This window comes from Crocodylus siamensis, chromosome 2 (genome assembly GCF_052110815.1).
Source record: "Crocodylus siamensis isolate JL-2025a chromosome 2, ASM5211081v1, whole genome shotgun sequence".
Taxonomy (NCBI): domain Eukaryota; kingdom Metazoa; phylum Chordata; order Crocodylia; family Crocodylidae; genus Crocodylus; species Crocodylus siamensis.
The window spans coordinates 50,105,514-50,125,654 of NC_143396.1; the positions used below are offsets into that span (position 1 = coordinate 50,105,514).

Genomic DNA, 20,141 nt, shown 5'->3' on the forward strand with positions numbered 1-20,141 from the left:
CCCAACGATTCGAGTTGGTCTCATAAACGGTAGCAGATTTAGCCCGAGAACCTTGCTGCCTAGACCCTATTTTTTCCTCATTCGAGCCCAGCCCAGGTCTCGGCGGAGGTTTCCTCCGCGCCTCATCCTCCCGCAGCCCGGACGCAGGCGCTGCCGGCGGCCCAGCAGGGGTTGGAGCCCGCACCCGCGTGCCGGGCTCAGGGAGCTGGCGCGGGAGCAGCCCCGTGGCCGAGGGGGCAGCGCGCGGCGCGGGCGGGGCCGGGCTCCTCCCGGGGGAGGCGGGGGCGGCCCGGAGCGGGTCCCCCGCCCTCTCGGCGCGACCGCGGGGGGCTGGCGGCGCGGGGGCCGCCCCCGGCCCCGGGAGGAGGGACGCGGGGGCCGGGGCTGCACGTGGCTCCGCTGCCTCTCCGCGCCGGGGGCAGGCGGCGGCGGCCGCGGGGAGCTGCGATGAGCAGCCGCCGCCCCGCGGCCGCCAGGGGCAGCCCCTCTCCGCCCCGCCGGCCCGGCCCGGGCGCCGCCGGCATGTGTCGGGGCCGCGGCTAGCGCCCGCAGGGGCTGTCATGGCAGGGCGGCGGCTGCCCGCGCTGCTGCTGCTGCTGGTGGCGCTGGCGGGGGGCGGCGGGGGGGGCCGGAGCCGGGGCGAGTACTGCCACGGCTGGCTGGACGCGCGCGGCGCCTACCACGACGGCTTCGCCTGCCCCGAGCGCTTCGACGCGCCGGACGCCGCCATCTGCTGCGGCTCCTGCGCCCTGCGCTACTGCTGCGCCGCCGCCGCCGCGCGCCTGGAGCAGGGCGGCTGCAGCAACCACCGCGAGCCGCGGGCGCCGCCGCCCGCCGCCCGTGAGCGCCGGGACCCGCCGGGGGGGCTGGGGCGGGAGGCGGCGCGAGCGGCGGCGCGGGGTAACAGGCGCGTTTGTGCCCGCAGAGCCGGTCTACGTGCCCTTCCTCGTCGTGGGCTCCATCTTCCTCGCCTTCGTCCTCGTGGGCGCCCTGGTCGCCGTCTACTGCTGCACGTGCCTGCGGCCCAAGCACAGCCCGCCGCCGCCCCTGCGCCTCTCCCTGCGCAGCTCCGCGCCCGAGGCGCTGCCCATGGTGCTGCCCGCCGCCGCCGCCGCCCGCGAGCCCGAGCCCGAGCCCGAGCCCGGCGCGCTGCTCGCGGCGCCCCCGCCACCCTACACGGCCGGCTGCGCCCCCGAGCCGCCCGCCGCGCCCGGCTTCCTGCCGGCGCCGCCCTACTTCGGCTACGCCGTCCCGCCGGAGGCAGCCGCGGCCGGCAAGACCTGCCCCGACGTCGGGCCCAGCTGAAGGGTGTCTTCCTGCCTCCGCCGCGGCTCCGCGCCGGCCCCCGGGGCCGAGAGGGGCGAGGGGCCTTTTGGCAAGGGCAGGCGTCCCCAGAAGCCGCTTTGTCTGAAGAAACGTTGGTAGCTGGGGCGCCTGGGATGTAGGCGGGGATTGCGAACGCTTGGTTTCCCCTCTCGGGGATTTTTTCTGATGCGTGCAGACCCCTGTGGAGAGAGAAGTAGACTGAGACCCCCTTCGGTCAGCAGGTAATTCCCAAAATAGCTCCATTAGGAACGACCTTTTAAACCCAAGTGCCGTCCAGGTGGATTTGCCAGCCCTTGACTGCCTTCCCTCAGCTCCCTCAGTCAGGAAGGGCTGCGGGATTTCACTCCTGAAGCACACCTGCAAAACCCCAACCAGCCCTAAAGAATAGGGCCCCTGTGCTTAGGGACGCAGAAGCTGGGGTTTTTAATGGGAAAATGCACATAACACAACAGGTTATGTTACTCTGTCTTACTTCACTTCGGTAGGTAAACTGTTAGCAAAGTAGAGAGCCAGACAACGTAACACTTACTAAATTTCATTAAACACATTGGGCCAAATTCCCAACCACCAGAGAACTGCCCATGGCAAAAAAGAGTACATGCTGGACAAGAGTTTTGATTGCTAGTGTAAAATGCTATAGGGGGCATGATGGTGAAGCCAGCTTCAGAAGGGACTATTTATTGTAGGCTTTTTGTTCAGTAACATTTATTTAAGGAAGGGGGACAAACTGATCTGAAAATGTTTGATTTGTAAAAAATTAGTGGTGTATAAAATGTAAAGACAGATTTGTAATTTAAAATGTATTTACAATGACGACACTAATTATTTGGTAGTCACTGTTTTTTTTATGTCAATAAACTGTGTGATTAAAATGTTAATTTTGGCTGTAGTGCTGTATGGACCACAACATCCAAAGGTGACCCCACTAGGCCCTGTCCATTTAGCATCAACATATTTATATTTTGCTTTCTATAGTACATTTTGCTCTTCTGCAAACTGTTTAGCCTCTTCATGTGTATACCTCTAATGTTGCAGTTTATAGAAAGGCTGACTATCCAGCTAGGTAGTCAGTCAGAGTAAGGAAATTATTGGTAAGCATATTATACATTTAGAATGGTTTTAAATAAGTTACTTTGTTTCTTGTATTTTCAGCATCCTGTACAACAATACATATGTCATCCTTCACCTTTTCCCCACCCCTTGCAAAAAAATTGATTGGTCAAAAAAAAAAGTTACAACAAGTAAGAAGCAAAGGGGAAAGTAAAAATAACAATTCATGGTTTCCACTTTGCACTTATTCCTGGCCATATGTCTCTCTGGACATACAGTATCAACATACTGTACTTGCTTATACAACCGATCCTCAACTACTTGGTGTTTAAATATTTTCATTATAATTGATATAAGCAATAGTGTATCAAAAGGATATTTAAATTATTATGCAAAGAAGGAACTTTGTTAAAATGATGTTTATCTTTTAGTATAAAAAGAAGTTTTTTCTTTTTAGGCTACCCTTCAGTCCATAATTTGTTCCCATTTAAATTAAAGCCAATGTTTCCAATAGAAACAAGATAGGGGCCTTTCTAAATTTAATTTTTCCTTCAGATTTAAACACATTTTTAAAAAAGAATATAATTTCATTTTTATCTTTTAAATATATTCCAGCATCTGAAGAGTGTTAATAGAGGCTTATAACCACAAGAATGAGGAATAAATTGTATGAACAGATATTTCAAAAGCATAGATTTTCACTTTACAGTAGTAACATTTTAAAATAATTTAAAAGTGTATTTTAAGTCCATACAAAAGCAGCAAGAAAAGTTAGCAGTTTAGGGTAAAAAAATCTTCTAAAGCAATGTTTAGTATGGTGCTTATGATAAAAATAATGGCATGTTTTGCCTGTATAAAATACTTTGACACGAGAGGGAAAGTAAAATTCTGCACACATTTTTCAGTGGTCTGTGGAGCCCAATTTTGATTTTAGTGGGGGTTTTCAGTAGGTGTGGAAGTCACTTATTTTTATTTTTAGCAAAAAATGATCTTGTTCTAGAAATTTCAATTCTTATTATGACTGTTCTGTAATATCTGTGAACCATAGTTATGAGAATGGCACTGCTCGACAATGAAAAGAATTTAAGAGGTGACTTGATCCTGGTCTGCAAATACTTACACACAGGGAGATTTCTGCCTGTAACTTTTTACATTTAGCAAACCAAAGCATAACAAGACACAATGGCTGAAAGCTGACATTAAATGAATTCAGAATAGAATAAAGAGCACTAATTTTATCTGTGAAGGTGACCAACCCCTGTGACAATTTACTGAGGAATGTTGTGGATTGTTTGTTACTGGGGTGTCAGCCATCCAGCCTGTCATGAGACCTGTGGGCAACCACAAGTTGTGGGGTGCAGAGGGGCATGGTCTGGTATGGTAGGGTGCAGAGGGGCATGAGGAGGTATGGTCTGCTGCAGATTCTGGGTCATTTGGCCCTAGTAGACAGGGTAATCAGAATCTGCTTGGCCTGTTGTTATTGTTATTGTTATTGCTGCTGCTGTGCTTGTCCAATGTCCCCTGCTTGTGTGCCTCAGGCCAGAGCAGGAGCCAGTGCCACTGCATGCACCAGGGTGGATTTGGGCTACAAGGAGCACTGTGGTCTGGATCTAGCCTGAGGCATGAGGTGAGTGTCACATGCCTGGTCTATCACTTAAAACTTTAAATCAGGATTGGATATTTTTCTCAAGAAAAGCTCTAGCTCTGACTCAGGTACTCAATCCCTTACCCACAGGCCAGATCTGGTCCACAGAGGCATATCATTTGGCCTGCAGGGCTTCCAGGGTTCTAGAAAGTTGGTGGCTGGGGCTTAGTGGTAGCAGCTCAGTGCCACTTACCTGTTGCCAAATTTCTGGACCTGTGGGGAACCCCATGGGGCTGGATAACATGGCTCTGTACACCAAGTTGTACCAGTGCTTTGCTGGTCCAGGTACATTGGGTCAAGTTGGTGTGCTGGATTGTACCCTTGTGCCACTTGTTCGGCCTGTGGGGCTGGAACATTGGGTACCACTGCTTTAGCTCATCCACAAATAATGGGCATGAATGAAGATTCAGGTGATGACTTCCCATGGCCTATATTATACTTGAGATCAGACTGTAACAGTTCCTTCAGATCTATGAATGTATTAGCAAAAAAAGGACTAGTTTTGCATCTCTTGAAGAGTTGCCCGGTCCCATACTGTCCCAGGGCCTTGTTACACATTACATTGTGAGCCACATACATGTTAATTGGCTTAGTGCTAGCTTGCAGTTACACCTTCAATTTGAGCAGCACATCTGTGTAGGGTTACCGTATGTCTGGGTTTTCCCCAGACATGTCCTCTTTTTGAGCCCTCTGATTTCCATCCAGATAGGTTTTTTAAAATCAACCAAATGTCCCGGATTTTGCTTTGCTTTGCTGGTGGGAGCAGGGGGAGGGTGATCGGAGGCAGCACAGACGTACCTGCCCATGGCTGCAGAGGTGCACACCGACCCACGTGGTACTCCCTGCTGCCTCTGATTGCCCTCCCCCTGCTCCCATCAGCACAGCAAAGCAAAAACCCAGACATTTGGTCAGGGCAGGGGGTTGGGAGCTGGGGCTGCGATAAGGTAGGGAGTCAGGAGCATTGCCTGCCCCTCCAGTGGGGAAAGGAGCAGTGTGGCCCCTCTGAGGGCAGTGAGGAACTCCTTGGCCAGGCTGGCAACACAGGGGCAGGTGCCTGTGCTCCCAGGGGCTGAGTGGCCAGGAGACACTGCCCAGGGGGAGGGGGAGGGAGAGAAGGATGTGGGAAGGGGGCTGTAGCCAGGCTGCCCGATGTGTCATGGCAGCCCCATCCCAGGATGGGGGGGGCCATAAGGCTCACCTCTTCCTTTAAGCCCACGCTGGAGTTGGACATGCTCTGATGACACCTACATGAATTGGAGCCACCGTGCTCTGGCCCAGGGATCAGCTGGGAGGTCCTTCAGCAGGGCTGGAAGGGCAGGGGGCTGTGGGTCAGAAGTGAGGGCCATCAGGGGTGTGGGGAACTGTGGGTTGGGAGTGCAGGGTATGGCAGAAGGCCACCTCTGTTTCTCCCCAAAAACTCTGCTCTGTGACAATTTGGTTAGGATGGGCCCTGTAGGAGGTATACACCTTAGCCTATCCAGGTAACCTGAGCTGAGCTGGATACATTCCTGAGGGAGGGGGGTAACTTGCTCCCTCTGCCTACATGACTGGCATCACATACCTGGGTGAGAGGCTTAGGCTCCCTAGTGGGCTAGAGACTGCCCAGCAACCAGTGTTGCTTTTCAAATTGGTTGGCTGACAGCCAACAGGTGCTAGCCTCTATTGGGCCAGGTAAATGAGGTCATAAAGGCATTGGAAGTTAAGGACTGCCCAGGAGGAGGGGGCAGCAGCCATGAGGGAAACTCAAGAGAGAGCAAAGAGCTGGACCATCTGAAACTTGCTCTCTCTCAAAACTCATGATCAAGGAACCGCCCGCCTCCAGAGGGAACCTCCACCTGCCTCTGGATGATACTTGTGAGTAGGCTATTTGAGATCTAACTAGATATACAGCTTGCAGTAACTCAGATGCATGATCAAAGGCTACTCTACTGTTTGCTCTATGGGATTTCTCTGCTACTACTCAACTGTACCCTATTCCAATGCTACTTCTTGTAACCAACAAAGTTCTCCTTTGTACCTAGCATTGGAGACTTATTGGGTGTGGGTCTAGATTATGCCTTGGGTCCCCTTGGTTCAGCTAAGGGAGAGCACTACTTGTGCTTCTGCCCCAGGGAAGCATACCAAGTTCTTGAAGTGGGTCAAGTACCCTTGAGGGCTACTAGGACTGTTTCTCAGGGGGCACAGAGCCAGAATCAAGCCCATCCCTGGGTGGTGGCAGCTCTACCCCTAGGCTAGCGGGTGTGCTCCAGGAAGGGCATGGGCCAGATGTGAGGTGCCCCCAGGGAGGCACTCGGAGCCTGGACAGTGGTCAGGTGCAGTGAGGTGGGTGACTCAATGCAGGAGCACCCCCTTCTGGCCCACCACACAGGGCATTGCAGCACCAGGGAGGGTTTACAAGTCAGGAGTGAGGGGCACCATCATGGCCCAGGGTGACTTGCGAGTGCGGGGCACTGGGAGGACTGGAGTCAGTAGCGAGTGAGGGGTAGCAGTAGGGCTGGGGGCAGGGGGGGAGCCGGGGCTTGGCAGTGACAGGCAACAGAATGGGCAGGGGCAGAGTACCAGCATGTCACTGCCCCCTCACTGCTATATTCCCTGCCACCTCCCCAACAGGTGTTCCCTCCCTTTTGGACCTGAATATATGGTAACCCTACATCTGTGGGGAATAGCTACAACTTAATAGAACAGGAGCTAGATTATATTAATTAAGAAATCATGCCCTGGAGTGGTATAAGCTTGAGTTACATAACAAGTGCTTTAAGATACGTAAATCCAGGGACTAAGAGCTGCAGGAACTGCCTAGAATCAATGTGCAACAAGACTTCCAATGCCTTTAAGTGGTGCCCAATAGGAGTATGACTGTGGAATTTGCCACAGAATAGTGCAGTTCAGACAAGTAGTGAAGATCTGCCCCCAAATTTACCATACCACATTATGTTAGTTAGGATTTGGTCTTGAAAATGTCAAACACTTAAGTCTTGATCTTGTAAAGCACTTTCTCTGCTTGACACGAGTAATTTCACTGAACAAGACTTACATGCGCTTAAATGTGTTGTAGCCTAGTAGACAAGGTACTTGGATTACTGTAGAACAAACACTCAAGGTGGCAGCATACTCCAAACACAAAAATATGCCAGTGAGACTTTTTGGGACTATCCTTCTGAGACAGTACATTTGAGAGTACAGTAGTCTCAAAAGTTGCCTCCCCAATGTAGCTCCAGGTTAGAAGAGTCTATGGTACTTGAGAATGTCTCAGCAGGAGGCCTTAGCTTTTTACCAAGGAGGGGGATAGGTAAAGCAGCTGGGTAGGAAAGCCTCTGAATCACTCCATTTACTATTGGGTACCGGGAATTTAACTACAAATCGCCCTGCAGGATGATTCTAGTGATGTGGATAGTGACAAAACCCTGTAAAGGGGAGATGGAGTACTATCAGCTACTGGTCATGGACTTAAGTGATTAGTTGATTTCTTCTGTCATAATAATGTTTCAAGCTTAAGGCTGGATTTACTTGGAATACGTGCAAGAATGACAATCTTTCCCTTAGTGAAGAGGAGGAACTATAAACTGTGGAACTAGCTGCTCTAAAAACAGTAAGAAAATACACAAATCTCCTATAGTAAATTAAAAGATAATGACACAGTTCTGTGATAAGTTTTAATGCACATTTATACACATCATTTGGAAAGGTTTAGGTCATGTTGAGTTGAACAAAATGCATCCAACAAATTATGTTAATAGATGCAACATCATCTGAAGGTGTAGGATTGTGGACACTATTGGCTCGATTTATCTTACACTTATAAACAGTGCAAGTCAGTGATTCTTAACCAGGGTGCCATGGTACCATGGGGTGCCTTAAGATCTGTTTAAAGTGTGCTGCAGGTTGTCACACAATGTTAGCACTGTTAGGTTTGCAAATGTGATACACAAGATGAACTCAAAGGGATCTGAAGTGGAAATCCAGTTGTGGTCTTTGAGTTCTTTGCAACAGAAGAAAAACTGCTTTCTTAGTTTTCACATTTTTTGACTACAGAAAAATAAGCTGGCATTTTCTGTGGGGTGCTGAGAGTGTATCATATCCATGAATGCTTTGAGCATACCCAGGACTGCCTGGAGTCTAAAAAGGTTGAGAACCACAGCATAAGTTAACTCCACTTTATTCAACAGTTACACATAACTGTATGCATAATTATATAAAGATGAGGAGAAACACACCCACTTAACCTCATAAGCCATATTCAAGGTTTTTTTCATTTTTGGAGGAGTTGTATTTCTGCAGTTCCAATTGACATCATCAGATCTTTTACATAATTTAATTTGATACAACCCTACTTCTTGTAACCAATAGAGACTTATTGGGAGTTGGTCTATGAAACTAGAAACTATGAAACATTTAGAATGATAGTGTCTGAACTCTTATCCCACTGGCTGGAAAAAAAAGACATACAAGAAAAGAAATTTCAGGGCTCCTGCATTTCTTGCTAGCATGTCTAGAACTTGACAGCATCTTTAATGATCACATTTTTGCATCCAGTTTCACTTGTGTAATAATATGTTATGTTGATTTGAACCTCTACCCCCCCAACAATTCTGGGTTTATATTGTGGCATGTGAAAAGATTCAGATTCAAGTGAAAGTGGCATCTGCTTACTGAATTTGAATTAAACTCATTTTACAAAACTAACACAAAACAAGTATATTTTTTTTAATAAATTTGCCACTTTAATCCTGTTTCTTTTCTTTTTTACCAATTTACATCCCCAATCACTGCTGTTTTAACCCTATATTCCACTCCCATTCAGATGGCGGGCAACCGAAGGGGAGAAATATCTTTTGACTGTGACAGTTGATGATAGGCCCTTTAACACCAAGCCCTCATGAAAGTCAAACAAGGTTTCTTTTTTAAAATCACACTCTTCCTTGGCCTCTCTGCTGAAAAGCTGCTCTGTTTCAAAGGGTGCTGTTCTTCTCCCTTACCCAAAGTATCCTCAAACACTGCTTTTCTTAGTAAACTGCAAACTCCGATGGTCTTTTTTTTTTACATTAAAACGAGCATCTCATTGACTTCAACTGGAGCAGGAGTGGGCCTCTGAAAGCACTTAATCATTTTAACTGAAAACTGCAAAATAACTTGTAGTTTAACTTTGGAGTTGACTAGAGAAAAAACAGAAGGATTGGGTACTAATGTGAAATATTTTACTTCTAACATACCCCATTAAATTGATTTAAAGCAGAAATAATGAGAAGTGAGTTTGAAAAAACATTTTACTTTGAATTCACAGGACTTGCAACCACAACTTTTAGCAATGTTACTTTATTTAATGGCAAAGTTTATTCAATATTTTAATAACAATTAAGACAAAACATTTAAAATTTGCAGTTCAAAACATGCACATTCATCAAATGCCAAATGACATGTAACACTGCATAGAACTGAATGTTTTGCTGAAAGTTAACCATTTATAAAACACAGTGCATTTAACATCCAGTTATTTAACTAAACCTGAGGAAAACTACCATAAACACTGAATCAAAAAGTCTTCGTTCATGCAGCTTCACAATTTCCACAACAGATTTAGCAGTAATGGTTCAGTGGAGCTGGAGAATCCTAACTTACCTTGAATGCAAACCTTGATTTTACATAGTGACTACCTTTCATGGCAGTTAATACATATTAAACATGAAATACTTCATGAAAAATTAAGTTGCAGTAGAAAAAACAATAGTAATGCATTTATGGCTTCTATTCTACAGGAACAAAGTAAAACATGATTTTATTTTTATGTACTCTGGTCACAGCTTTATAATTACAAATTATTGTATACATGGAAAAGCTTGCATTAAATTCAAAATATCAAACCCAAAGGGCTCAATCTTGCAAATTCTTATACACCCAAGCAGTCCATTTTCATATAAGTACAGTCCAATTGAAGCCAATATGAGTAAGGATTTGCAGGACTGGGAATAAGTTTTGGAATGCTAAAAGATTCTTTGTTAATGAAGATGTATCTGTCAACATTTAGAGAACAAACTGGAAAAAAAAATCTCAGTTATTGAGAACTTTGCTAGAAAGAACACACCCAAGACTAGCAAAATTGAACTGACCAATTCATTTGCTTACAGATCACTAACTTCTGGATATATTATGATGCAAGCCTATAGATGAGGGCATGAAAATGACAACAGTAACAATCATGCATTACCGCAGAACACCTTAAAAATATTAACTCATGCAGACAGAATGATAAACTCATCAAAACAACAGGTGCTTTTACTCAGGAGATAAATCAAGATATAAAAGAAAAGGGGAAATACTTAATTTCCCTTCTTCAAATTTAACACAGTCCAAATTATTAGTAATTCAACATTAATTAAAACGCACTGAAGGAAACCTCTTGGCATTTTGTAAATGATGTTTTTATGACTGTGTGGATTTTATGGACTTACACGAATCTTCAGCTACCTATTACTGTCTCAAAATATTTTCTTTAATAATTTTTATACAAATAGATTAACTATAAATCTGTTGAAGTTGTTTTGTAAAAATAAGCCTAACATCTGGAAATGGCAGAAGAAAGTTCACATACAAATGATCACTAGGCTTATTAAAATGTGTTACCAATTACTTAACTATTATTCAAAGGGACGGGTTATATTTTTATAGCAATTAAAATAACACTGTGTAGATAAGATCTACCGATTTTTGACTCTACGATCTTAGCTTAATTGAAAGAACATTTTAATGTTAGCTTGTAATTGTTATGCATGCACATGATGCAGATGGCAAATTACCATGTGAATCCCATACTGGATTTTATTAACACAAAATTGAAGGTTTAAGTGATCATAATGAATGCATTATCTTTAACTACTGTCATTTGACTGAAATATTATTCTTTAAAATAAACATCTGCACACCCAGTGGCTCATTTTAACAGGCTCACAGTGTACCTGTTAGTGTACTATGTGGTTAGTATACTGTCTCACTGTGCACTTAACAATATGCAAATAAAGTGTGTACTGCATACCTGACCTGATTTTTAAAAAGTCTGGTTTACATGGGTCCACATTACTGAGGTGATCTTATATTTTGAAGTGGAATTGCATAATCAATCAAAATCTTGTGTACAATTGACAGTATTTTTTCTAGGTTTCTAAGAAGTGCTATTATCTCATTATTGATCCCCAGCAGACTAAAATCAACATCTAGTGCATATGAAAATATATCCAAAATAGTTGTTTAAACTGATAAAAATACATCTCCAAAGTAGAAGAATTGCAAAATATGTTTTGTGGATGATCATTTAAAATTAGAACATGTCAAAAACATAAGAATGACTCAGATGGTGGTGTGACTATGCTCTTTTTGGAAGAAACAAAGCTGTACTGTTAGAATGCAACCCCAACAACCAGTATTTCAGTCTGAGTCTAGGACCTTAGCCAGATGTGCCAATAGCTCTCTATCTTTTTAACAGTAAAGAATAAATTGAATGGCAGCATGTGATATTTTTTGTTACCAACCACAGGTATGCAGGGCATCTGAACATGCAGCATTCTGGTAACTGACACCTATTTTATTTTACTGGAAGGTAAAAACAGGAAGAATGACCTTGTAAATTTCATTATAATACAATGGATTACATCAGTCATCTACGCCTTACATAATTTCTGCCAAATCAATGTTTCTGCCCTTTATAACAGAAAAGGGATTTTTTTTAATTACTTATAAAAGGAGGTATGCACAGACCAAGCTGTTTTATAATAGTACACTGAAAGATTGTAAAAGGATGATGGTGTCATGGTTCATTTCAGAAATTTGTTGAGGTTGGTCATTGTCTCAAGGATGACAAAAAATAGGGGTCTACACTATAAAAAGGGGGCATGCCCCCAAATTTTTTCTTGCCTTAGGTCAAGTGGTTTGGCCCTCCCATATTGATCCATCTATTTATCTAGGCCTGAAATGGCTTTTCTGAAAGCAGTTCTTGTCTGCATGACTGACTAGCATTACTGTTTCTAGTGGGATAGATTTTCTTTGTCTCCACATTTTCTATTTTCTCCTGTGTTTAAAGATCACTCGGGGAAAGTGAAAAGACGACGACAGTGCATAACATACATACGAAATCTGGAGGGCTGTACCATCTATATGTCCTACTAATTATGTACTTTCATATTGTGTCTTCCTTGGTGCTTTGACGTACGATGGCAATTTGTACATTTTCTCAGAATAAAGGATAAGAAAACTGTATAGTGCAGCACAATGGAGGGTACATCAGTTTGAAAGGCAAGGGGGTAAAGTTAGCTTTAAGAAGCATATAACTAGTCAAGGATATGGAACATAGATGAAAGCAAGTATGGCTTGTTATTTAGTATCTAGATTGAATGATTTAGGAAAGGCAAAATGATTAAGAAATAATTATCCTGAATAGGGGGAAATCATGGATAGTCTCATATTTATCTCACCCTCTTTCCAAGAAAAGTCTCTCTCTTACTTAGCTTAGTAGTCAGAAAGTTAAGTAAAATGTTACTTAACCAATAAAATATATTGGTTAAACAAATTAAATTTGTTAACCAATAAAACATTAAAATCGATTTCAGTGGCTTTTGAATCAGGATTAAAGAAATACTGATATTTCACAGTTAAATTGAACTCCGATTCGCTATCATCATAAGCAGACATAGCATTTTTTTTTTTAGAAGACAGATGACTATTGGTTGTCTGAGAGAGGCCAAATAAAATTAATCTTTAACATTTGATTACAGTAATTTTCTTTTTCCGATGGGAAACAAAAAGCTTACCAACATGTGGAAAAACAGTTGGGTTTTTTTCCCCGTAAATGTCTATTAAAAGGTGGAAGTGTGTGGGTTTGCCACGTGATCGATTAGTTGTGTAAAGAAGGTAGCTGCTCAGCATATTTGGGTTTGTAACAGGAGACGCCTTTAGTGCAAATGGACAGCATATATCATACAATGCTAATGTTATGCATTGCTCTTTTGTTCAGATAACTTTAGTATAAAATGGTGATAGTTCCACAAATAATTCATTAGTTTTCATGAATTGGAAAAAACTTTCTATTGAAATTATACTAGGATCAGATGTATACAAATCAGAAGCATTGCAAAACAGTCTAAATTATGATGAAGGGAGATAAGGCAGAGTAATATTTGTCTAATTTAAGAAAACAGCAATATGCATCCCATACCAAAAGATGGCAGCCATGTTAAACACATATATTATTGGATGAACAATAAAATAAAAGGAAAAGTTTGTATAAGGCCAAAGGTGCAAAGTATCACAGATTTAAAAGCAAGTGCCATCAAGGCAACTTGAATTAGGCTCGTTCCACTGTAAAACTTTCTCCTAGGTATGGAGAATCAAGCATGCAGTTCTGACACCAGGACTTGAGTTACCTTCCTTTTAAATGTCTCTATAAATTATGTCCGAAGACTGAAAAACATATATGGAACTTCTTTGGCAAACATTCTCTTAGGTTAGTTTGACACAAACACCTGTAAATGCCTTGATTTGAAATCTTACCTAAGTGAAATTGAAACAACACCATTAAATGCTGGTTATTCAGTACGTGCTGAAATGAAAGTCATTACCAGTTGTACTTTATAACCACTTACAGACCTGCACAAAATACTAATGATCTGTCAATAGCATGTTTGGTAATCTGGCCATTAATTATCTCCCAAGTATTATGGTATATGAACAATACTGATTCAGCCTCATTATAAATAAGCACTCTGGCAATATACAAGGTAAGTTTCAACCTCTGTTACAAAGACTAAGCAAATACTTGTTAAAAAGTTTAGAGGGATGATGTGTTACAGTATAGTTGCACAGTGCTTATGTCTATTGAATACACAAATCCAAATGGATGGAACAAGATCAACAAAGATCTTCCTATAATCTCTGAGACTAGACCTTGGTAATAGATCCCAGCAAAGATTTAGTAGTTTGTATTACTGAAGTGATTTATTAGAGCCCTATATTTCAAGCTGTGCTCCTTCACCACTCTTCTGGTCTTTGTTTTGTGGTATCATAAGCTCTTATTACTTCAGATTGGGAAACTATTCCGTTTTCATCTTGAGAGAAAGCATAGCCATCTGCGGATTAAAAAAAAAGAAAAGAAAGTAGTCACATTTTGATTAAAATTGTTTATGATATTCTAGAGGATTGGAAGATTTCGAGTTTCACTAAAAGCCACATTTTTCAGTATCTATTTTGGCAGAGGGGTGGGGAGAATATAAAATAATTATTTTTATTTTATTAGGAAAAGTGGAAACAACAGCAGAAATAATTCTGTATGGTTCCACAAGGCATGACTTTGACCCCTCAAAAGGCAATGGAATTTACCGTTTACCTGAAGGCAAGACAACTTAAAATTTAAGATAATGAATTTTATACATGGAAAATTTATAATTTTGAAAAGAATAAATTTCGGAGGGCCATCTTAAATTCACAGCTACCGCGCCCCCCTGCAAACAGAGAAAGCAGCATTAGGCAGACAGGCAACTGGTAGGACCAGCAGCCCTGTTGTTGCCTATCAGCTTGTCTTCCTTGCAGCCTCTGCACAGCAGCCTGACCCTCCACAACTTCTGCCCCCTCTCCTTCCCTCCCACTGGTGCTCCACACATGTTCTGCCCCCTCCCCTCGCTGCTTTTTGTCAGATGCAACTCCAGCTCTATTCCCTCCTGGGCACAGGGAACATGGAAGCTCAAAATCCTGCCTAGTCACATAGTGGCAGTGGCAGCAGTGCCAGCCCCAGGGTAGTGCTATGTAGCCTGCCACAGTATGCAGTGGGAGGGGATGAGGAGCAGGCTGTTGAGGGCAGGCTGGGGTGAGGTAGAGGCTTTTGGGCGCAGGCAGGAGAAGGTAGGCAGCTGTTATGGCTCTGACTGGCACCAACCCAGGCTTGGGGCTGGAGTCCAAGCTACAGCAGTCACTTGCTCCCCACTCAGCCTTGTACTTAAATCCAAGACGAAGGGCTTTTGCCTCTCCGTGTTGAATGGGGAAGTTTGAGTAAATATGGTAAATCGACTATCTTTACATATGTGCTGGTCCAAATTATATATGGTTATGAATGCTGGGAATTTTGATATTGCTCATATTGCAATAGGGACATCGTAAGCTCTTATGATTCTCTTATCGTTAACTATTCCTAATACAACACAGAAGATACTGACATTGGCTATATACAATGGGAAAAATCTACAACATGAAGAAAAAAGAAGCCAAACTACATAACTACAAATACAGTCACATAGTCACATGTATGGTTTGCTTGACTTGACAAAAAAACATTAGTAGCATTTCATAGCCATCCTATTTTGTAGAGGAAAACAATAAAAGCAATCAAACCAATGTCAAAATGATTTTCCAAAACGTATACTATAGTAGCAAAATAAGCTCATAACTGCAACAATTTAATTGAAGAATTTAAACCAACTAAAACTGGAGTAAACAGATTTGTCCTGTGTTGTGAAATATGAATAAGAGGCACATATTAGGTTGTGTGTTCTAGTTAGATCTCTCACAAAAACTACTTAATACAATACATTGTGGCTGGAACAAGGAAATCGCAACTTCATTATAAACAAAAACAGCAAAATAGACTTAAAAAAAATTTAAACCAATTTGTTATTTTTCCATTAAATTCCCAAACACTTACGAAGTAAGTTTTGCTGCACAGAGTCAGAGCGGTACAAGTTCATGTGATTCTTCTTAAAGACATTCTTCAGTAGTTGGGCTCTTTCAGTTAAGCTAGAAAGAAAGTGGAAATTTATTAAAAATGACATTGACCAAGGACAACATTCATTTTGCCTAGGGGACTACAAAAAAGGGTTAGCAAACTTAAATAAAAACTGTTCTTTTTAAACGGAGAAGAAACATTAGTGATCAGTTATACATGCTCTGAGGCCAGGCAGAATTGTAGCTACAAATACTGGGAAGTGGAGGGATCATTCCTTCTGTCCCTTGCCAAAGTAGCCCAGAGGATGGGAAGATCAGGAAGAAGGCAGAGGCAAGGTCTTTCCACTGTACATGGATATGCTGTACCTATGAAAGGGAATGCAAAATGCATGCTGCCTGCAAGCGTCAAGGAAGTCTAGTTGGGTATTATGCTTCATGGTGCTTGTGGTTTTGGGTGGTGCAGGTCTACACCACTCCTTATTACAAGGCTACATACAATTCACACCATTTGGGTTTGAATGTACACTGTACAGCAAAACACATGCCTTGTTTTCTGCAGGACTTTTTTTTTTACATTAATAAATCTAGAAGCACAGTGATACAAAGCTACTGTGTTCATGTTAATCAAAATGCTGTAAGTGGCTTGTTTAATAAGGTTTCTCAGATTCAAACATCTTTGACAATCTGTCATTACAACTGAATATGGTGACTAATATTAGAATGTTTACTCCAGTAAAAGAAAAGGGACCATTATTTTTGTTTTGGGAGATGTCTGATTGTCATACGTTTATAGTTTTCATTCTTTCCCTGCCTTCCAAAACCACAGCAACTAAAGGGTGGCAAGTCAATATACTTGACCTTAGCCTACAAGAGGCTGAAAAGTCATATAATTGGAAAGTCCGTTCTTCACAGGAGCTGAAGTAGAAAAGAAACAACTCAAAACAAAACAGGGGAATATTAATGACCGTTTCATCTAGCTGAATGTCCAAGCAAGGTTCCAAAGTTTCAAGCTATGAAATTTACAAGTACTAAACAGCCCCCATGGGATCCTCTCCTTAGTGCACCTTGTGGTGCTTGTTGACTTCAGCAGCTGGGCAGAAGCTGTCAGGTGTAACAGTGGCCATGGAAACCTTGGGATCCATGGTAAACTAAGATTGTGCTGTACTTAAATAATTTTGTACCAGAATCTTTTAAATCAGACCATATAAACATAATGGACATAATGGAAAGGATTAATTCTTGCCTCTAGTCCAAACACTATGTTCAAAAGACAGACTATCTTTTGGGAAACATCTAATTACGACAGTTTCATAGTTTCAAGAGTCGGAATGGACCTGAGTAGATCATCTAGTCCGACCCCCTGCCATGGCAGGAAAGAGTACATCTAGCCTTCTCTTAAAGACCCCCAGGGTAGGAGCCAGCACCACTTCTCTTGGAAGTTGGTTCTAGATCCTAGCTGCCCTGACCGTGAAGTAGCACCTCCTGATATCTAGCCTAGATCTACCCTCTGCCAGCTTGTGACCGTTATTCCTGGTCTCTCCTGGAAGTGCTCGGGAGAACAGGGACTCCCCCAATGTCTGCTGGTCCCCCCTGACTAGTTTGTAATAGGCTACTAGATCCCCCCTCAGCCTTCTCTTTTGGAGGCTGAACAGGTTCAGGTCCCGTAGCCTCTCCTCATAAGGCCTGCCCTGCTGCCCCCGATCATGCGGGTGGCCCTGCTCTGGACCTCTCCATGTTGGCCACATCCCTTTTGAAGTGTGGCGCCCAGAACTGGATGCAGTACTTCAGCTGCGGCCTGACCAGTGCCACACAGACAGGGGGAGGATCACCTCCTTGGACCTGCTCGAGATGCATCTGTGGATGCATGACAAGGTGTGGTTGGCCTTCCTGACTGCATCCCCACACTGCCGGCCCATGTTCATCTTGGCATCAATGACGACTCCAAGATCCTTTTCTGCCTCTGTACTGACAAGAAGGGAGTTCCCCAACCTGTAGGTATGGTGCCGGTTGTTCCTCCCCAGGTGCATCCCGTCCTATTCTTATCCGCCCACCCCTGTAACCTGTCTAGGTCCTATTGCAGCCTATTCCTCCCTTCTAGCATGCCCACATCCCCCCACATCTTAGTGTCATCAGCAAATTTGAACAGGGTACTTTTTACCCCCTCGTCCAAATCACTGATGAAGATGTTGAACAGTGCGGGCCTGAGGACCGAGCCCTGGGGGACCCCACTGCCCACATCCCTCCAGGTCGAAAATGACCCATCCACCACCACTCTCTGGGTGCGGCCCTCCAGCCAGTTGGTGACCCAATTGGTTGTGCGGGTGTCAACACCACAGCCCCCCAGTTTCTTAATGAGAACAGGGTGAGAGACAGTGTTGAAAGCCTTCCAAAAGTCCAGAAAAACTATGTCCACTGCTACCCCTGCATCTAATGATTTGGTGATCTGATCATAGAAGGTCACCAGGTTGGTCTGACAGGACCTGCCTCCAATGAACCCATGTTGGTTGCCCCTAAGCATGATCTCCCCTGCTGGCCCCTCATGGATATGCGCCAGAATAATTCTCTCAAAAAGCCTGCCCAGGATCAAGGTAAGACTAGACATGATTTAGACATTCTCCACAACAGTCAATCATAACGCTTAGCAAGCTGCTGGAATGGTAAATTAATCTCACTGTAAAACTATATGCCTTAATTTTACTCAGACTTTTTCGACTTCCAAATCCAGGCACTGGATTTGTTATAACTTCATCTGCGACACTATCAGATGTCTGATCTCCAGGTAGATATTTGATTATGATCACTCCTGAGGCTTCTTTTATGATAAACAAAGATGACTGGAATCCAGTCACTATTTAAGTATTTTATCCAGCAACTGATTATTACAGTAGGCATTCATTAGATCAGGGATTCACCCCAGTTGAATGTTTCAGCCCAGATGAGAGCATTAGAGCATATTAATGGGAGCATTTATGCCTCTGATGTAATGAATCTTTAATTATTTCATGTAGAGTAGCATAGCTTCAACAGGAGACATTAAGGACCCCTACACTCCCTCCCTTACCCACCAATGATTTGGTGGTTAGGGAAATATTTTAGGAAGCAAGAGTTCTCAGTTTAGCTCTTAAGCAGAAGACGAAACTGAATCTGAGCTTCCCACTTACTTGGGTAAATGCTCTAACCATTGAGCTACTAGACTCTTGCTTTACTTATGTCCTGCATGAAAGGACCAACCACTCTTTAATTTTTATGAGAGAGGCTATAGCACTAACTCTAACAGAGGTTTCTGTGAATCCTAAGTGCACAAAAGTGCCTAAATCTAGGCTTGAGGGGGTCACTTCCCATTAGCTAGTTTAGACATGTTCTTCTGGGTGTTGGCTTGTGTGGACCATTTCTTAGGTGCCACTTTTCCTATGTGGCAAATTCAGGACTTTAAGTGTCTTATCTATCTTAGGAGAATGTAATGTCAACAGCTAGAATGTTGCAGTGCCTAAAAATCAGTAGTTTCCACCGCAAGTGTTTTGTCCAAATTTCTATGGGGCTTGTGACCCTACTAATAAATATCACAGACCTTTTGGGGTTGCAGTTGGGAACTGCTGGCCTAATATGCATCTCCTAATTGCAGTAGAGCTATACCTATCCTGACAGGTATTTCTAGAAACCTCTAGTTCTATAAATCCTACTGAGGGCATGAGCTGAGGAAGTAGACACATCAGATTTACACCATTGTAACCTGACTGCATCTTGGTGTAAACTAGTTTGCAGGATAAAATTATCCCTTGGAAAGTGAGTGATAACTGAGTACAGTGATAACTCAGCACATTTTCCTTTACTACATGGGCCATCTGTCCACAGTTCGGGTCCATTTCACCCCAGAGTAACTCTTCGTTCAATGCAAATAGGCTATTACCAGCTCCCTTGCCAACCAGTAGAAGGTTTTATAATAGTCACTGTGACAACTGTGGGCAGCTACCTCCAGAGTGCTGGTTGGCTATCTGCTCCAGGCACCAGAAAAACTTAGATCAGTGTACAGGTTGATGCAAATTACATTGGTGTGAATATGTTGTGTGTATGCCCTAAGCCTTTTAGGTGGAAGGCTATAGGGGAGAAATGCTCTAAGCACAGACAGAAGTGGCAATTTGCATCTGATCTGGTCCCTGAAAGTGGTCCCCAGAAGTGCTCTACAGCTGTGACCAAACACATGTGCATGGTTGTAGAGCACTTTAAAAGGGCCCGATCCTGTGAAAATTTGAGCTGCTCTAATTAAAGTGTACTGTGCATCAAAATGAGTATCTGCGCTTCAAAATGACGGCAGGGGCATTTAATCTAAAGCTTGTGGAAGCATAGGGATGCCAATATACAAGATATAGAGGCTGGCCGAAGCACACTAATTAGCATGCTCCATCAGACTCTATTAATTCTGGGGGTG

The 20,141-nt window shown here is 43.5% G+C and overlaps 2 protein-coding genes across 7 annotated transcripts in view; one reads left to right on the forward strand and one right to left on the reverse strand.

Moving 5' to 3' along the window:
• Positions 1-395: 395 nt before the first annotated feature.
• Positions 396-1,414, forward strand: SHISA3 (shisa family member 3). The gene is made up of 2 exons (XM_090035860.1): positions 396-840; positions 926-1,414. The coding sequence occupies exons 1-2, from the start codon at positions 561-563 to the stop codon at positions 1,303-1,305; spliced, it is 660 nt and encodes a 219-aa protein (XP_089891986.1). The 5' UTR covers positions 396-560; the 3' UTR covers positions 1,306-1,414.
• A 7,904-nt stretch (positions 1,415-9,318) lies between these two features.
• The window catches only part of ATP8A1 (ATPase phospholipid transporting 8A1), a 187,224-nt gene continuing 176,401 nt past the window's right edge, over positions 9,319-20,141 (reverse strand). For all 6 annotated transcript variants that reach the window (XM_090035855.1, XM_090035852.1, XM_090035854.1 and 3 more), the window contains 2 exons: positions 15,696-15,787; positions 9,319-14,130 (listed from right to left, as the gene is read on the reverse strand). In XM_090035855.1, the coding sequence (XP_089891981.1) occupies positions 14,033-14,130; positions 15,696-15,787 (190 nt within the window). In that variant the 3' untranslated portion in view covers positions 9,319-14,032. The remainder of the gene's footprint in view (positions 14,131-15,695; positions 15,788-20,141) is intronic.

Excerpts from the sequence above, each read along its gene's own strand:
- SHISA3 (XM_090035860.1), top strand. The coding sequence starts at position 561 with ATGGCAGGGCGGCGGCTGCCCGCGCTGCTGCTGCTGCTGGTGGCGCTG. Across the intron at positions 841-925 it reads GGCGCCGCCGCCCGCCGCCC|AGCCGGTCTACGTGCCCTTC; the intron begins GTGAGCGCCGGG and ends TTGTGCCCGCAG.